We start from the raw sequence: 17,671 nt of genomic DNA, 5'->3' as shown, positions 1-17,671 counted from the left end.
CAGCATTGTGGGTTACTTTGTGGGAGCCCCTATTTTATCTCGTACCACAGGAATCGCAGGAGAATCTACAGGGCTCAAGCACTGGGAATATGAGTGTGACAAGGAAGGAGGGAAGGAAGGGCTTGCAACAGGCCTACAGATCATGGCAGACCAAATTCATACATGCAGTGCCCAAGTAGTAAACCCAACGAGCAGTTTTGCTCATCCACAGAACCAAGTTGGGGGCATATTCTGACTAGTAAGATATCATTGTCATTTTATGTGCATTACCCTAATGACTAGTGATATTGAACATCTTTTACATACCTGTTAACCTTTTGTCTATCTTGTTTGGAGGAATGTCTATTTGGGTCCTTTGCCCATTTGTTAATTGGGTTATTTGTTTTCTTGCTATTGAGTTATAGGAGTTCATTATATATTCTGGATATTAAACTGTTAACAGATATATAGTCTGCAAGTATTTTTCCCATTCCATAGGTTTTCTTTTCACTTTGCTAATGGTTTCTTTTGTTGCAAAGAAGTCTTTTAGTTTGACGTGGTCCCACTTGTTTTTTATTCTGTTCCTTGTGTTTTAGGTGTCATATCCAAGAAATTATTATCAAGACCCATGTCTAGGAGCTTTATTCCTGTGGTTTCTTCTAGGAGTTTCATGGTTTCAGGTCTCCTTAATCCATTTCAAGTTAACTTTTGTGAGTGGTGTAAGATATGGCTCCAGTTTCATTCTTCTACATGTAAATGTCCAATTACCCCAGCTCCATTTATTGAAAAGACTGTCTCTTCTCCACTAAGTATTCTTGGCTCCCTTGTGAAATATTAGTTGACTTGTATATGCTTGGGTTTATTTCTGGGCTCTTGATTGTGCTCCACTGGTCTCTTTGTCTGATTTTATGCCTGTATGATACTGCTTTGATGACTATAACTTCATGGTATAGCTTGAAATCAGGAAGTGTGATGTCTCCTGTTTTGTTTTTCTTGCTCAGGATTTCTTTGGCTATTTGGGGTCTTTTGTAGTTCTATATACATTTAGAAGTGCTTCTTCTACCTATGTGATAAATGGCACTGGAATCTTGATAGAGATTTCATTGAATCTATAGATGGCTTTCAGTAGTACTGACATTTTAACATTGAATGCTTCTAAGCCACGAACACAGAATACCTACTCATTTATTTGTTTTCCTTCATTTCTTTCACCCATGTCTTATGGTTTTCAGAGTAGAAATCTTTCCCTTCTTTGGTTAAATTTATTCCTTAAGTATTTTGTTGTTTTGGATACTATTGTAAATGATATTGATACCTTTTATCTCTTTTCTTGCCTGATTGCTCTACCTAGGATTTTTAATATTATGTTGAATAAGAGTGGTGAGAGTGGGTACCCTTGTCTTGTTCCTGATATTAGAAAAAAAGCTTTCAACCTTTCACCATTAAGATGCTAGATGTGGATTTATCATACATGGCCTTTATTATATTGAGATATGTTCCTTCTATGTCTAATTTCTTAAGAGTTTTTACCATGAATGTTTAATTATGTCAAATGCACTTTCTGCATCTACTGAGATGATCATATGATTCTTTTATTTCATTCTGTTAATATGATCATATGATTCATTCTTTTAATCAAATCATTGATTGATTTGTATATGTTGAACCATCCTTGCATCCCAGGGATAAATCCTACTTGATTATAGTGTATGATCCTTTTAATGTGCTGTTGAATTCAGTTTGCTAGTATATTATTGAGCTTTTCTTGCATTTTCTTTTCTAGTAGTATCCTTTTCTGGTTTTGGTATCAGGATGATACCAGCCTGGTAAAATGAGTTTGGCAAGGTTCCCTCCTCTTCACTTCTATGAGTTTGAGAAGGATTAATGTTAATTCTTCCTTAAGTATTTGGTAAGAATCACCAGTGAAGCCATCTGGTCCTAGGCTTTAATTTTGTTGGGAAAGTTTTGATTACTGATTCAATCTCCTTAATAGTAATTGATCTATTCGGATTTTCTATTTCTTCCTGATTCAGTCTTGGTAAATTGTATGTTTCTAAGCATTTACCACTTCTAGGTTGTACAGCTTGTTGGCATTTAGTTGTTCATCATAGCCTTTTATGATTCTTTGAATATCTGTGTTATCAGTTGTAATCCCTCCCTTTTCATTTATAATTTTGTTGATTTGGGTCCTTACACTTTTGTTCTTGCTTAGTCTAGCTAAGGGTTTGTCAATTTTGTTTATCTGTTCAAAGAACCAACTCTTAGATTGGTTAATCTGTTCTATTGTTTTTCTGTTCTCTATTTCTTTCTACTCTAATCATTATTTCTTCTGCTAACTTTGGGCTCAGTTTGTTCTTTTTCTAATTCCTTAATGCACAGAGTTAAGTTGCTTACTTGGGATCTTTCCTGCTCCTTAATGTAGACATTTATTGCTATGAACTTCCCTTCTAGAAGTGCTTTTGCTGCATTCCACAAGTTCTGGTACGTTGTGTTTCCATTTTGTCTTAAGATTTTTTTTTTAAAGATTTTGTTTATTTATTTGAAAGAGAGCAAGAGAGTACGAGAGTGAGAGAGCATGACAGAGAGAGAGAGAGAGCACGCTCACAAGCCAGGGGGAGGGGCAGAGGGAGGAGAAGCAGACTCCTCCATGAGCAGGGAACCCAACACAGGGCTTGATCCCAGGACCCTGAGATCATGACCTGAGCCAAAGGTAGACACTTAACCAACTGAGCCACCCAGGCACCTCTGTCTCAAGAAATGGGTATGGGCAAACTGAGCTCTAGAAATATTGCCTCACATCTATTAGAATGACCATTATAAAAAAGACAAGATAACAAATGCTGGCAAAGATGTGGAGAAAAGAGAACTATTGTGCATTTATGGGACTGTAAATTGGTGCGGCCACTCTGGAAAACAGTATAAAGGATCATCAAAAAATCAGAAATAGAACTACCATATGATTCAGCAATTTGACTTCTGGGAATGTATCCCTAAAAAACAAAAACACTAACTCAAAAAGATACCTGCACTCCTGTGTTCATAGCCACATTCTTTACAATAGCCAAGACATGGAACATGGAAACAACCTGTCTATCGATGGATGAATGGATAAAGAAATTGTGGTGTGTGCACATGTACATGCACACACACACACACACACACACACACGAATATTATTCAGCCATAAGAAGGGAGGGGAAATCCTACCATTTGCAACATCATCAATGGACTTTGAAGGCATTATGCTAAGTGAAATAAGTCAGACAGAAAGACAAATACTGTATAATCTCCATTGTGGAATCTAAAAAAACAAAAACAAAAACAAAAAACCCACACAAATTCACAGAAAAAGAGATCAGATTTGTGGTTACTAGAGGTAGAGGGTGGGAGGAGGGAAAACTGGAAGATGGTGGTCAAAAGGTACAAACCTCCAGTTATAAGATAAATAAGTACTAGGGACGTAATATACAATACGACTCCTATAGTTAACACTGCTATGTGAGATATAGGAAAGTTGTTAAGAAAGGAAATCCTGTGAGTTCTCACCACAAGGAGAGATTTTTTTTCCTTCTTTTTTTTCTTTTCTTTTTATTATATTTATATGAGAAGATGGATGTTAGTCGAACCTATTGTGGTAATTATTTCACAGTGTATATGTAAATTAAGCCATCATGGTGAATGCCTTAAACTTATACAGTGATGTACGCCCACTATTTCTCAATAAAACTGGAAAAAAAGTACAATTGTAGAAACAAACTCATCGAATGGGCACAATAGCAGAATGAATAGGACAAAGGAAAGAATCAGTGAACTTGAAGAGAGAACAATAAAAATTATCCAATCTGAACACAGAGAAAAATATTAATTTCCAACTACCAAATAATAACACAATTTTATACCTGGTTATACTTTATTTCTTTAGATCAGCAGGACTTTTACTCTAAATTACACTATTCCTTCTTTCCTTTTTTAACACTTATAAGCTTTTCTTAAGAATAGAGTATTATAATAATGAGAACAAGAAAACGGTCAATAATTTAACATTCCATATGATCATTATTAACATAAAAAAGTAAAAATAATGCCTACTATTTTATTGAACATACATACAAATACAAGAATGAAGATGCTTCTCTAATCAAGATTCACTAAGCACCTATTAAGTGCAAATACTTCAAAATACTCCCACTGTTTTCATGGTATGAATTTGAAGATACTCACCTTCTAACTAAATCCGGTTTTAGAAGAGTTGCTTGTTCAATTCCAACTGCCTGGGATACAGGCTGTAAATAGTACAGAAATAAAACTTGTTATAACAACAAACTTCAAGCTAAAAATGCAATCTGCTTTTATTTCCAAAAACATGGTTGATACATTTCATATTTTGGTTACCTCATAAACTAGGTAGAATGTCTACGTTATTGAATGTTTGATGTTACTACCAGAGATAAAGAAAAATAAAATGTAGCAGTATTCATATTCATCGATATTTTTCTATACTTTTGTGTTATTTTTCAGCTTCCAGTCTGACTGTAAAACCAGTACTAAAAGGGAGAGTTGCCACCATTTCACAAACAAATAAATGATTCAAGCTTTAACTTGTGTGCTCTGGCTCTTTCTTGCTCTCTTTAAACTAAATTACTGACAACTATCCCTTTGAGGCATTAGTATCAGCAGCTGCAATACTGGCCCTCTAAGAAGGAAAATGCCAACCATGTTGGAAAACAATTTTAAACACTTATCTAATCTACCCTACATACTGCCACTGGTGACAGCACCGTGTCCTTAAAATGCAAATCTACCAAAATTGATCTCTTCCCTACCCAGTTTAAACCCTTTATGATGGTTCCTCATCTCTAAGGTTAAATTCCTCTGGATGGCAAAGTCCTTGATGAACTGGTCCCTGCCTCATTCTCAGAATCCTCTACTTGAAGCCACACTGAACTGCAGCTCCTCTGAATGAGTTGGGCTCTTCCATATACTGTGACTCTACTTACGTTTCTTCATCTTCCTGGACTATATCAACTCCTCCTCAGTCCTGTCCATTCTATGGACAGAACTCCTATACACAAGAAGCCTCTATTACAATAGAGTCCAGACAAACCAGCAAAACCACTTTGGGTACTACTTAATATCTATATCTATATCTATATCTATATCTATATCTATATCTATATATTAAGTATATATAGATATATCTAGATATATCTAGATATATCTTAGTTCACATCTTGTTTTCTAAACTATAAGGGATGAAAGAATCCTGGAGAAACAACTGATTCCAACACTGGGACAAAGAAAGTACAAGATGAGGCTGGATCATCTTGTTATGCCAAAAGGTAAAGAACTGCTCAAAGAATGATGGGAACACATAAAAATATACAGGAGCCAGCTTAAGGGGGTTCCTACTGCCCAAATATGGGACAATTTGGGCATCAAGATAAATAATGATAGTAATTGAATATAACCCATTAAATAAAATAAGAATACATGAGTTCATACTGATACAAAGCTTTTACAGCACAAAGCCAACTAATAAATATAAGGAATGACAAAAACAGAAAATCATCAGATGATAAAACTAGTGGACAAAATTTACATAGTTTCAAAATATCTCCCCACAGATTACTTACTAATTACAAAAGAAAAAAAAGGTCACTTTATGGGAGAAAACTATATACAGCAGCCTCCACCTTAAGCAAAGGATTAAATTTAACCTCAGCAATAGCAGGAAAAACTGACATCACATGCCTCCTAATATGATACAATGTGCAAAGAACACCTCATCACTTACATGGTATTCCTGACAAAAATGCATGATCTGAATCAAGCAAAAGGAAATGTCAAACAAACTCAAACTGAAGGACATTCTTTTTTTTTCTTCATTTTTTTTAAGTAGGGCTCCATGTCCAGTGTGGACCCTAACGTGGGGCTTGAACTCACAACCCTGAGATCAAGACCTGAGCTGAGATCAAGAGCTGGAGACGAAACCAACTGAGCCACCAAGGTGCTCCAAACTGAAGGACAGTCTACAAAATAACCAACCTTGGGGTAGCTCAGTTGGTTAAGCGTCTGCCTTTGGCTCAGGTCATGATCCCAGGGTCCTGGGATGGAGTCCTGTACATGGCTTCCTGCTCTGCAGGGAGTCTGTTTCTCCCTCTGCCCTCCCCCTGCTCATTTTCTCTCTCTCTCTAATAAATAAATAAAATCTTTAAAAAAAAACCCAAAATAACCAAGCTTTATTCTTCAAAAAATAACAATGTTATGAAAGACAAAGAATGGCTGATTAAAGGAGACAAAAGAGACAACACAACTAAAGGCAATGCATGATCTTCAATTAGACCCTGGATCAAGGAAGGAAAATTGCCATAAAGGACATTATTGGGGCAATTGGTGAAATTTTAATGTGCACAACAGATTAAACAATAGTATGATATTCATATTAAATTCCTTGTCATTGTATTGTGGTTTAAAAAAATCTTCATTCTTATACTGAAATATTTAGGAGTCAACAGGCATCATGTCTACAACTAGTTCTTTCATGTTCCTGAGGGAAAATCATGTGGGCATAAATGGAGGGATGGATGGGTGAATGGATGGAGGATGGACGGAAAGAATCACCAACCAAGAAATCAATGCACCAACATTTGGGAATGCCTTTTATCATGTCCCTCTTTATATGTTTAATGTCTGATTCCAAGGACTCTGATTTATCTTTGTATTCTCAGTGCTTCTTACCACAGTGTCTGGCACATTTTAGGCTTCTAATAAATATTTAAAGATAGAAAGAAATAAGAAAGAAAACAGTGACATAAGAAGAAAGGCTCTGCCATAAAAATGTTCATGATTCAATATTACCATTCCCAGACATAAAGCCTATGGAAATAATACAAAGGGAAATAAAGTACATAATATAAAGTTTGTTTTATGGTAAATATTTAATAAATGGTAGATATCTCTGTTTTGATTGTGGTATTATATATAATAAAAACTGGCAGCAAGTTAGTTGTTCAGGAATAGGAGATGAGTTAGGTAAATATGAATATTTATTGCACTATCATGTGGCCGTTGAATACTGGAATTGTGAAGGCCAAGTAAAGGCAGGGAAAATTACTTACCAAAGAATGAAAAAAGTAGAAAATAAAACTGTACATATAAGTGCAACCACTTGCGCATGTGTTAAAAGCCTGGAATACTATAACAAATATTATAATCACTGCCATGTTAAGGAAATAGCATTCTAGGTGATTTCCCCCATTTTCCTACTTTTTACAATGTTACTACATACATTTTCTAATTTAAAACTCTGAAAGGATATCAAATACTAAGTGTATAGGAAAATAGGTATTTTCATAAACCAATGGTGGGATTGTAAACTGGTTACACCTTTCTGAAGGGTAACTTGACATCAACACACCAAGTCTTAAAAACATCTAGCATTGACATTTCTAGAAATTTACCCAAGGATATAATTAAGAGTATATACAAATGAAATAATTAAGAGTATATACAAAGATTTAGCTATAAGAATGTTCCTCACAACATAGACTATAATCACAAAGCACAAAAAATTAGACACTTGTTTCCTTTACTTGTTCCATTAAATAAATAATGGTATATCCATAGTAAAGGATACTATGTAGCCCCTTAAAAATGTATTAAAACATATAAGATAACACTATAAGTGAAAAAAGATTATAAAAGAATACGTACACTATGGTTACATTAAAATCACATGTATGTATAAGCATATAAAATGGTCTGAAAGAATATACGACAAGATGTTAAATAAGCTTATCTATATTCATCTTGCTTTAGTAATTAAGAAAACAATAAATTCAACCTTGTACAGATTTATCAACCCTCAAATCTGGTAATCACAGGGCAGGTCCCCATTATTTCAATACACAACACTATAGTCATTTTAAATAAAAGTAAAAGGCAGAAGTTCATTAAATTTGAAAGACATCTACAAAAATAGCCCAGCATTTATTTGTAAATACTAGTTTTGAAACTCCTCAAAATATTATGAGAGAACTTGATTAGAAGCTATCATATAAAAAAGACAGATGAACCAATTACTAACCATGATTCTAAGGACACAAAGTAGCATTAATAATCCTGTTAATAATTACAAGTTGTTATAAAATATCATTCCAGACTATTGTCATAGTAAGTCTTGTTTCTCCTTACTTAATCCATAGGCTTTGCCTCCAGATTTATGCATCAAGACACCATGTCACTATTCCATCTTGCTGGGAATCAATATAATTCTTTTAAAATTTCTTTAATACAACCATTTGTTAAGCTGGATACATTTTGTTGAATCTTGTGTGTAAGAAAAAAAGAAATCTCATTGCCAAAATATTTGCTTTCAGTGTTTAAACAGTGATCATGTTAAAAAGCTAATTATCTAACCTACAATTAGAAGCTAATCTAATCTGTCCAGGAAGAAACCTCAGTATGGGTTGACTAGGTTGGAGGGGGAAAGGGAAGGCAGGAAATGATACTTTGTGCTTGTTTCTCAACTACCCCCCACTTTAAAATCCAAAGGAAGACAGGCACCAATCCCCTTTCTTAATGAGACCTTGATAATCTGGATGTCTGAGACCTTGATAACTTGCTAGCAAAGTTCAATAATATTGAAGTACCTCTGGACACATGCAGAATGAGGACAAGGCCAAAATGAGAAGCAAAACTGGGGTTGTATTCCATGGGCCATACCATCCCCTCCTCTCCATTTTGATATTTAAAACACTCTCTTATACTTGTTTCTAGATCTTTCTCACCCATGATGCTGTGAACTATTCAAGGACCACATCTGTAAAATTTATCACAATATTTCCAGCTCCTAACCAATACCTGAAATAGGAATAGATGCTCAATAATAGTTTTTCACTATTATGATAGTCTCATGTTATTATTTTTATTTTTATTATAGCAACAAACCAATCACTATTAAGCATTTCTTAACTGCTAAGCACGTCATATACATTATTTAACTAAATTCCACCTTTATGACAACTCTGAGCAGTAGGTATTGCTATACTCATTTTACAAATGAGCAAGCCAAAGCTATAAGTGATGGAAGCAAAAATTGAGTCAGTAAATGGAAATTAATGAATAGACAAATGATTCCAAAGAGTACTGAGGACCAAAGACCCCTTGTGCACACCACAGAGGCTTTTTTGTTAGTTTTCGTTGGTTGCTAACCCTCTTTCTCCTTTACTTACTTCATCATTACTTGCCCTCCTCCCACCAGTGATTCTCAGCCCTGGATACAGTTTTAATCTCAAGGAAAGGAGAAGAGGAGGGATAAAAGAAAAGGGAAACAAAAAACAAGAAAAGAAACATTTAAACATTCCATAAACTGCCTTATTGTACTCTCAATCCTACAAACCATGTCTCTCCTGTGATTTTTTTTTAACAACCACTATTTATTAAGCACTTACTACATGCCAGGCACTTCTTACATGTATCTCATCTAATCCTAATGAGCTTGCAAGATAGGCATTTTTCCTGACATGATAAAAATTTTCCAACATACAGAAAAGTTGAATATTTGTTCAGTGAAAACCTATATATCCACCACTCACAGTCTACACCACTTTACTATAATTGCATATCACATACGTATATCCATCAATCCATTTTACTTTTTACATTTGAAAGTAAGTTGCAAATGCAAGACAGGCATTTTAAAATGTCATTTGACAAATGAAAAGAATCAGAGCTAAAATAAATAACTTTCCTCAAATCATAGAGTAAATAATTCAAAGAGACATTGTTCAAACTCAGGTCTAACTAAAGATACAAACTGCTCAAGACTAATGTATGATGTATATACCTGTTTAACAGTGAAATTTTTATTTAATTTAAATAAATTATCACTGTGTATGTCCACTTACATATTTTTATAAAGAACCCTTCATCTATAAAGTCATTGCTTATCTAAGCCCAATTCCTGGCCAAGCCAAGATTCTGAATAATGAAATTTATGCTAAGAAATAACTTTTCCACAGCACAGTTCCATGGATAAACTCACATAATGACACCCAAGCTATTAAACAGGCAAGGATAAAAAGATGAAAACATATCAGCACACAAAGACTGACAGACACAAGTGACAGAAACTAGGAGGAAGATTCATTAACTATAAGGCAGGTAGAACTAGATAAAAGAAAAAAAAATTACCTGGGCTTTACTCCAGAGCCTCCCTAGGGAGTACCTCATGAAAGGGAACTAACTGAAAGTCAACTTATACCTCATACCTTCCCCCTATTATCTGTCCCCAGTTGAGTTATCAAGGGTCTGTACCAATCATGAAATTGATCAGACACTGCTCTTCTTGCAGCCCTCCAAGGTTTCTTTTTTTTTTTAAGATTTTATTTATTTGTCAGAGGGAAAGAGAGAGAGACTGAGCAAGCAGTGGGAGGGGCAGGCAGAGGGAGAAGCAGGCTCCCTGCTGAGCAAGGAGCCTGATGCGGGACTCAGTCCCAGGACCCCAGGATCATGACCTGAGCCAAAGGAAGATGCTTAACCAACTGAGCCACCCAGGTGTCCCAGCCCTCCAAGCTTTCTACAGCTATTTGGAGAGAGCACCTAACCCTGTTTTTTTGGGTTTTAATGGAAGGAGTGAGAATGCGTATTGGAGATAAAAAGGAGAGGACTAACTGAGTCATTTGGCATTCTGGGAGGTAGAGGCCCTACAAGTAAAGCCAAATCAGCAAGGATGCAGAAAGGAAAAATTTTGGTAGCCATGCATGTTGAAGATGGCAGTCTTAATATATTTGACTATTACAAGCTTTAGAGAACACATTATGGGGGTAAAAGCAAACCACACCTTAGTATAGAACTATAGCAGATAAATGTCTACTAATATACAGTGTACATCTCCTTGTCCTTAAACTGTAGACCTGTGGAAGGATTTAATCATCATGCAAAAGGACAACAGAAGTCAAAGAAAATCTACATGAAGTCAGAGTTGGACAGGGGAGTCCAGATCCCAGAGGGCTTTCAGGCCATTGAATACCGTGCCTATTAGACAAATCTGGGGTACTTTAACTATCAAATAAATGATAGTATTATATCACAACCTATTAAATAATATAAGGCCCTATGAGTCCATACTCAAAATAAATAAATAAAGGAGAAGAGCCAACTAATAAATATAAAGAGGCATGATGAAATTAGAATATCATTAATAGATACTTACACTAGTGGGTCAAAGTTTTGATGATGAAAAGGATATTTACATAGTGTCAAACAGCTCCCTGCAAATAACTCATAAATTATTAAGGAAAAATGGCAACTTATAATGGAGAAGCCTGGCAGGCCCTACTTGAACCAAGTAATAAAAGTTAGTATCACCAATATTGGGACAAACTGGCATGCCTCCTAATGTGATGCCCTGAGCAGAACAGTATGTCACTTACATGGTATTCCTGCCAAAAATCCATGATTTGAAACAAATCATGAGACAACTTCAAACAAATACAAACTGAGGGATAGTCTACAAAAAACTGGCCCATGCTTTTCAAAACTGTCAAGAAAAACAAAGAAAGGCTGAAGAAATGTTTGAGATTAAATCAGACTAAAGAAAAAGACAAACAACCACCCCCAAAAAACCTTGATGAGACACTTCACAAAAGAAGATATTTGAGTCTCTAAGAATTACCTGAAAAGATGCACAACATTGTTACTATCAGAGAAATGCAAGTTAAAACCACAATATATACTACATTGCATCCACCAGAATGGCTAAAATTTAAAATACAGGTAATGCTAAGTGTTGATAAGGATGTAAAATAACTAGGACACTCATACATTGCTGGTAGGAATGTATTCTGACACAACTACTTGGAAAACTGTGTAATGTTACTTGGTATAGTTAAATATACCTTTTTCTTGTGACGCTGTAATCCCACTTCTACATATATACACAAGAGAAATGAGTGCATGTGTCCATAAATAAAACATACAGGAACATTAACAGCAGCTTTATTCATAAGAGTAAAAAACGGAACCAATCTTAATGTACTTCAACAGGCGAACTGATAACTGAACTGTGGCATATTCTAGAATGGAACAACTCACAGCAAAAAAATAAAACAAACTACCTATACATGCAACAATGTGGGTAGAACTCAGTGAACCTTCCAGGGAGCTAAAAATGTTCTCTATCTTCATTTGCATTTAATGAAGGAATACATATGTAAAAACTCATTAAACTGTATATTTAAGATTAGGGTAAAAACTCATTAAACTGTATATTTAAGATTAGGGTACTTTAATGTATATATGCCTTATATACTTCAATAAAAAGAAGAAATCTTTTTAAAAGCCTGTATGACCCAATTCTGATAAAATAAATACTGAAAAAATGTTTTGTATATGTGTATGTATAGAAAAATTTCTGGAAAATTTCAAAGGTTTCATTTCTGAGAGGTGAGATAACCAGTAATTTCAAAACTTTATACTTTTCTGTAATTTCTCAAAAGCATAAGAAGGAAAGTTTTTTTTAAGTTATTTTCAGAAATAAAACTTTCACTATTGGCAAATGACATATTACTATGTATAAAAAAACCCTAAAGACTCCACCAAAAACTACTAGAACTGATGAATGAATTCAGTAAAGTCAAAGGATACAAAATCAATGTGCAGAGATCTGTTGCGTTTCTATCACTAACAATGAAGCAGCAGAAAGAACACAATCCCATTTACAATTGCTCCAAAAATAAGACACCTAGGAATAAACCTAACCAAAGGCATAAAGATCTGTACTCTGAAAACTATAAAACACTGATGAAAGAAATTAAAGAGGACACAAAGAAATGGAAAGACATCCAATGCTCATGGATTAGAAGAAAAAACACTGTTAAAATGTCTATACTACCCAAAGCAATCTACACATTTAATCTAAACCCTACCAAAACACCACCAGCATTTTTCACAGAACTAGAACAAAAAAAATCACAAAATTTATATGGAACCACAAAAGACCCAGAATAGCCAAAGCAACCTTGAATAAGAAAAGCAAAGCTGGAGGCATCACATTTCCAGACTTCAAGTTATATTACAAAGCAAGCTGTAGTAACTGGAACAGTATGATACTGTACAAAAGTAGACACATAAGTCAACAGAACAGAACAGAAAACCCAGAAATGAGCCCACAACTATATGGTCAATTAATCTTCAACAAAACAGGAAAGAATATCCAATGGGGAAAAAGAATGTCTCTTTAACAAATGGTGTTGGGAAAACTAGTCAACTACATGCAAAAGAATGAAAACTGGACCACTTTCTTTTACCATACACAAAAATAAACTCAAAAATAGATTAAAGACTTATATGTCATACCTGAAAGCATAAAAATCCTAGAAAGAAAGCATAGGACATAATGTCTCTGACACTGGCGGTAGCAACATTTTTCTAGATAACATCTCATGAGGCAAAGGAAACAAAAGCAAAAATAAACTATCATGACTTCATCAAAATAAAAAGCTTCTGCACAATGAAGGACACAATCAACAAAACTAAAAGGCAGGGGTGCCTGGGTGGCTCAGTCATTGAGCGTCTGCCTTCAGCTCAGGGCGTGGTCCCAGAGTCCTGGGATCGAGCCCCACATCAGGCTCCTCTGCTGGGAGCCTGCTTCTTCCTCTCCCACTCCCCCTGCCTGTGTTCCCTCTCTCACTGGCTGTCTCTCTCTCTGTCAAATAAATAAATAAAATCTTTGGAAAAAAAAAGATTCTCTCTAAAGAAAAAAAAACTAAAAGGCAACCTACTGAATGAGAGAAGATATTTGCAAATGACATATCCAATAAAGGGTCAGTATCCAAAATATATAAAGAACTCATAAAACTCAACACCCAAAAAACAAATAATCCAATTAAAAAAATGAGATGTGAACAGACATTTTTCCAAAGAAGACATCCAGATGGCCAACAGACACATGAAAAATGCTCAACATCACTCATCATCAGGGAAATGCAAATCAAAACTACAAAGACATATCACCTCACATCTGTCAGAATGGCTAAAATAAAAAACACGAGAAACAACAAGTGAGTGTTGATGAGGAGGTGGAGAAAAAGGAATGCACGTTGATGGGAATGACAGTATTCCTGTCACAAATGCATGACCTGAATCTAATCATGTGGAAACATCAGGCCAACTCATTTTGAATACTAATCTATAAAATAACTAGCCTATATTCATCAAACTCATCAAGGCCATGAGAGACAAAGAAAGGCTCAAACAATTGCTCCAGATTAGAAGAAACTATTAAAGGAGCATGACAATAAAATGAAAACAGTTATCCTAGATTGCATCCTGAACCATAATGTTTTTTTTTTCTTTGCTATTATGAAGAGGAATCATATATTTAGAAGAAATCTTCCTGGAGAACAGTTAAAAATGAAGACTCTGAAAAAATAAATAAATAAATAAATAATAAATTTAAAAAATGAAGACTCTGAGAGAATTCTGGAACATCCATCAAACATCCTACTCAGTACAGGTAACTACAAAAGATCTCACTGCTACTGCAGGCGATCACAAGATGTGAGGTGAGGCAATGTTAACCTAGAAGTTAAAAAGTTTACACAATTTAATTGAGGAAGCCCAAATCAGCTACCAATGTTAATCAATCAGACTTTCATTTTAAATATGAAGCAACACCCAAGAAAATAACTAAACATGGGAGGAGATTTAGCAAACATAAAATTAATAATATGTATTCTATCCCAAAGGAACGACTCAGGAACATGGAAATAAGCAAACCAAAGGAAAGAACTCAATTGTACATCAGTGGGAGAAAAGAAAGATGAATGAACTAGAGCTACATATATGAACATGGATGAATCATAAACAACATTGATTTTTTTTAAAATGCAAAAGAATGTATATGTTAGTACAATATTTACATGAAGTTTTAAATCTTGCAAAAAAAATACAGGTATCCAGGGAACAGCAAATATACTAATAATTTTTTATTTCTTAAGTTGAGTAACAGGTATATGGGGATTCCTTGTGTTACTCTTGATATCCTTGCATATATCATAAAGATTTCATTGTAAATATTTTAAGTCAAGAATACAGGTTAACTAATGAAATATTTCAGCAACAGCTATTCTACAAGAGGTTCTTACACATACCAATTAAGTAATCCTTAATATAAAAGAATGTGCTTGCTTTTATTTATTTTTTTAAAGATTTTATTTATTCAAGAGAGAAAGCACAAGCAGGGGAGGGGAAAGGCAGAAGGACAGGGAGAAACAGACTCCCTGCTGAGCGGGGAGCTTGACACAGGGCTCAATGCCAGGACCCTGAGGATCATGACCTGAGCTGAAGGCAGAGGCTTTTTTTTTTTTAAGATTTTATTTTTTATTATTTATTTGTCAGAGAGAGAGAGAGAGAAAGAGCAAGCACAAGCAGGGGGAGCAGCAGGCAGAGGGAGAAGCAGGCTCCCTGCTGAGCATGGAGCCCGATGCAGGACACAATCCCCGGACCCAGGGATCATGACCCATGTTGAGCACAGACGCTTAACTGACTGAGCCACCCAGGCATCCCTCGAAGGCAGATGCTTAACTGACTGAGCCACCCAGGCACCCAGAATGTGCCTGCTTTTAAAAAGAAAAAAAAAAAAACTATTGATAGTCTCATCAGTTCAGATCAGGTTTGCCACCAAATGATTTTTGGCAACAAATATAGGAAAATCCTTTCAGTATCCAAAAGCTTTTAGAATTAAGGCATTAGGACCTATAATAAGAAATGGAGAAATCTACAATTGTAGTAGGATACTTCCACACATTTTTCTCAGAAAGTAAAAGAATAACTGGACCGAAAAAAAAAGGATATAGAGAATTTGAACATTATAATTAAGAAGCATGATATAATAAATATAGAGAAAACTTGGAATACTCCTCCCAGAATGGAAAATATATATCTCTAGCAGATAAAGCAAAAAGAAAAAAAAATCAAATTCCAAAAAGTAGAAAGTATGGTCTGACTACAATGTCAAAAATATAGAAATTAACAATAAAAATTATCCAATTCAAAATTAAGCATAACTTAAAACAAGTTTTATCTAAGGGGAAATCAAAGCAAAATATTTTAAATTTCTTACAAATAAAGTCATTAAAACACTGGAATAATGATATAAGAATAGATAAAGATCAAAGGAACAAAAGAGAGAGTTGAGAAATGAGTCACATATGTATAGTAATTTCAGATAGGATGAAGATACCATTTCAGATCAGTGTGGAAATGATAGACTATTTAATAAATGTGTTGGGACAAATGTCTATTTATTTTGAAAAAAGAAAAACACAACTACATCTTTACTTCAGATAGTCCACACACAAAAAAAATCAAAATCCCAATGGAATATACAGCTAAACAAAGAAAAAAATTTTAAAGTATTAGAAGAAAATATAGAACATTTTATGCTCATGACCCTTCCTAAGCAAGATACAAAATACAAGAGCAAAAGAAAATGGTGAATAGATTTGATCTTATAATAAAAAAAAGCTTCTGTGTGACGAAGAGCACTATAAGCAAATTAGGGACACATTAGAAGAAAGTAATTGCAATATATTTAACAAAGAATTAGTATCAGAACATATAAAGAAATCAAAGAGAAAAAGTAGAAGCTCTCAATAGACAAATGGGCAAAGAATATGAATGACATCGCAAAGAAAAAAATGAATATGCAATAAACAAATGAAGAAGTAAACAGACTATGGTATAGCCATATCCAAGGAAATATTATTCAACAATAAAAAAATAAGCAACTAGTGATACATGTAACAAGTTGAATGGATCTCAAGTCAATTTCAAAAGGTTATACATGGTATAGTTCCACTGATACATTATTTCCAAAAGAAAAAATGATCATGAAGGGGAACAGAGTAGTGACTGCCAGGGGTTAAAGGTGGAAGGGGGTGTGATTATTAATGGACAGCTCAAAGGAGTTTTTTTGAGTGATGGAACTGTTCTGCATCCTGATTGTGGTGATTGCGATACAAATCTATACATGAAATAAGTTCATAGAACTATAGATATACACAAAATAAGTGAGTGCATGTGATAACTGGTAAAATCCAAATAAGTTTTTTAGTTTAATTAATAGTATCATACACTGTCAATTTCCTGGTTTTGATGATTGCACTACGATTAAATAGGATGTAAATATTGGGGAAAGCTGAGTGAAGGGTACACAAAAATTCCCTGCACTATTTTGGCAAGCTCTGTATGAGTCTAAAATCATTTCAAAATAAAAAGTCAAAAATAAACATAAGAAGACACGCTCACCATCTCTAGTAATCAAGGAAATTTAAATTAAAACAATATGTTATTTTTTACATATCAGCCTACAAAAAAATCTGACATTATCAAATACTGACAAATTGTGCCACTGGCTGATGAGAATTTAAATTGGTCTAGTACCTTGGAAAAACAATTTGGCAATATGTATTAATATAAAAAAAAAGTACAGACTATGGTCTAGTAATTCTGCCCCAGTGTCTCCTCTAGCTTGATCTACTTTGTTCATTGTAATATTAGTAGTGAAAAATTGGAAATAGCCAAAATGTCCATCGGTAGAAGGAACAGCTAAATAAACTGCAGTATAGTCTTACTAATGAATACTATAGGGCAATTAAATAAAATCCAATATACCTATATGTAATAA

At 34.5% G+C, this 17,671-nt stretch overlaps 1 protein-coding gene across 1 annotated transcript in view; it reads right to left on the bottom strand.

Moving 5' to 3' along the window:
- Positions 1-17,671, bottom strand: part of WNK3 (WNK lysine deficient protein kinase 3) — a 160,951-nt gene that overhangs the window by 56,208 nt on the left and 87,072 nt on the right. Inside the window, exon 11 of the mRNA XM_087860373.1 lies at positions 4,201-4,262. Coding sequence (XP_087716499.1) covers positions 4,201-4,262 — 62 coding nt within the window. The remainder of the gene's footprint in view (positions 1-4,200; positions 4,263-17,671) is intronic.

This window comes from Ursus americanus, chromosome X (assembly GCF_024610735.1).
Source record: "Ursus americanus isolate L20-20 chromosome X, mUrsAme1.1.p, whole genome shotgun sequence".
Taxonomy (NCBI): Eukaryota; Metazoa; Chordata; class Mammalia; order Carnivora; family Ursidae; genus Ursus; species Ursus americanus.
This window is presented reverse-complemented; position numbering and strand designations above follow the sequence as displayed.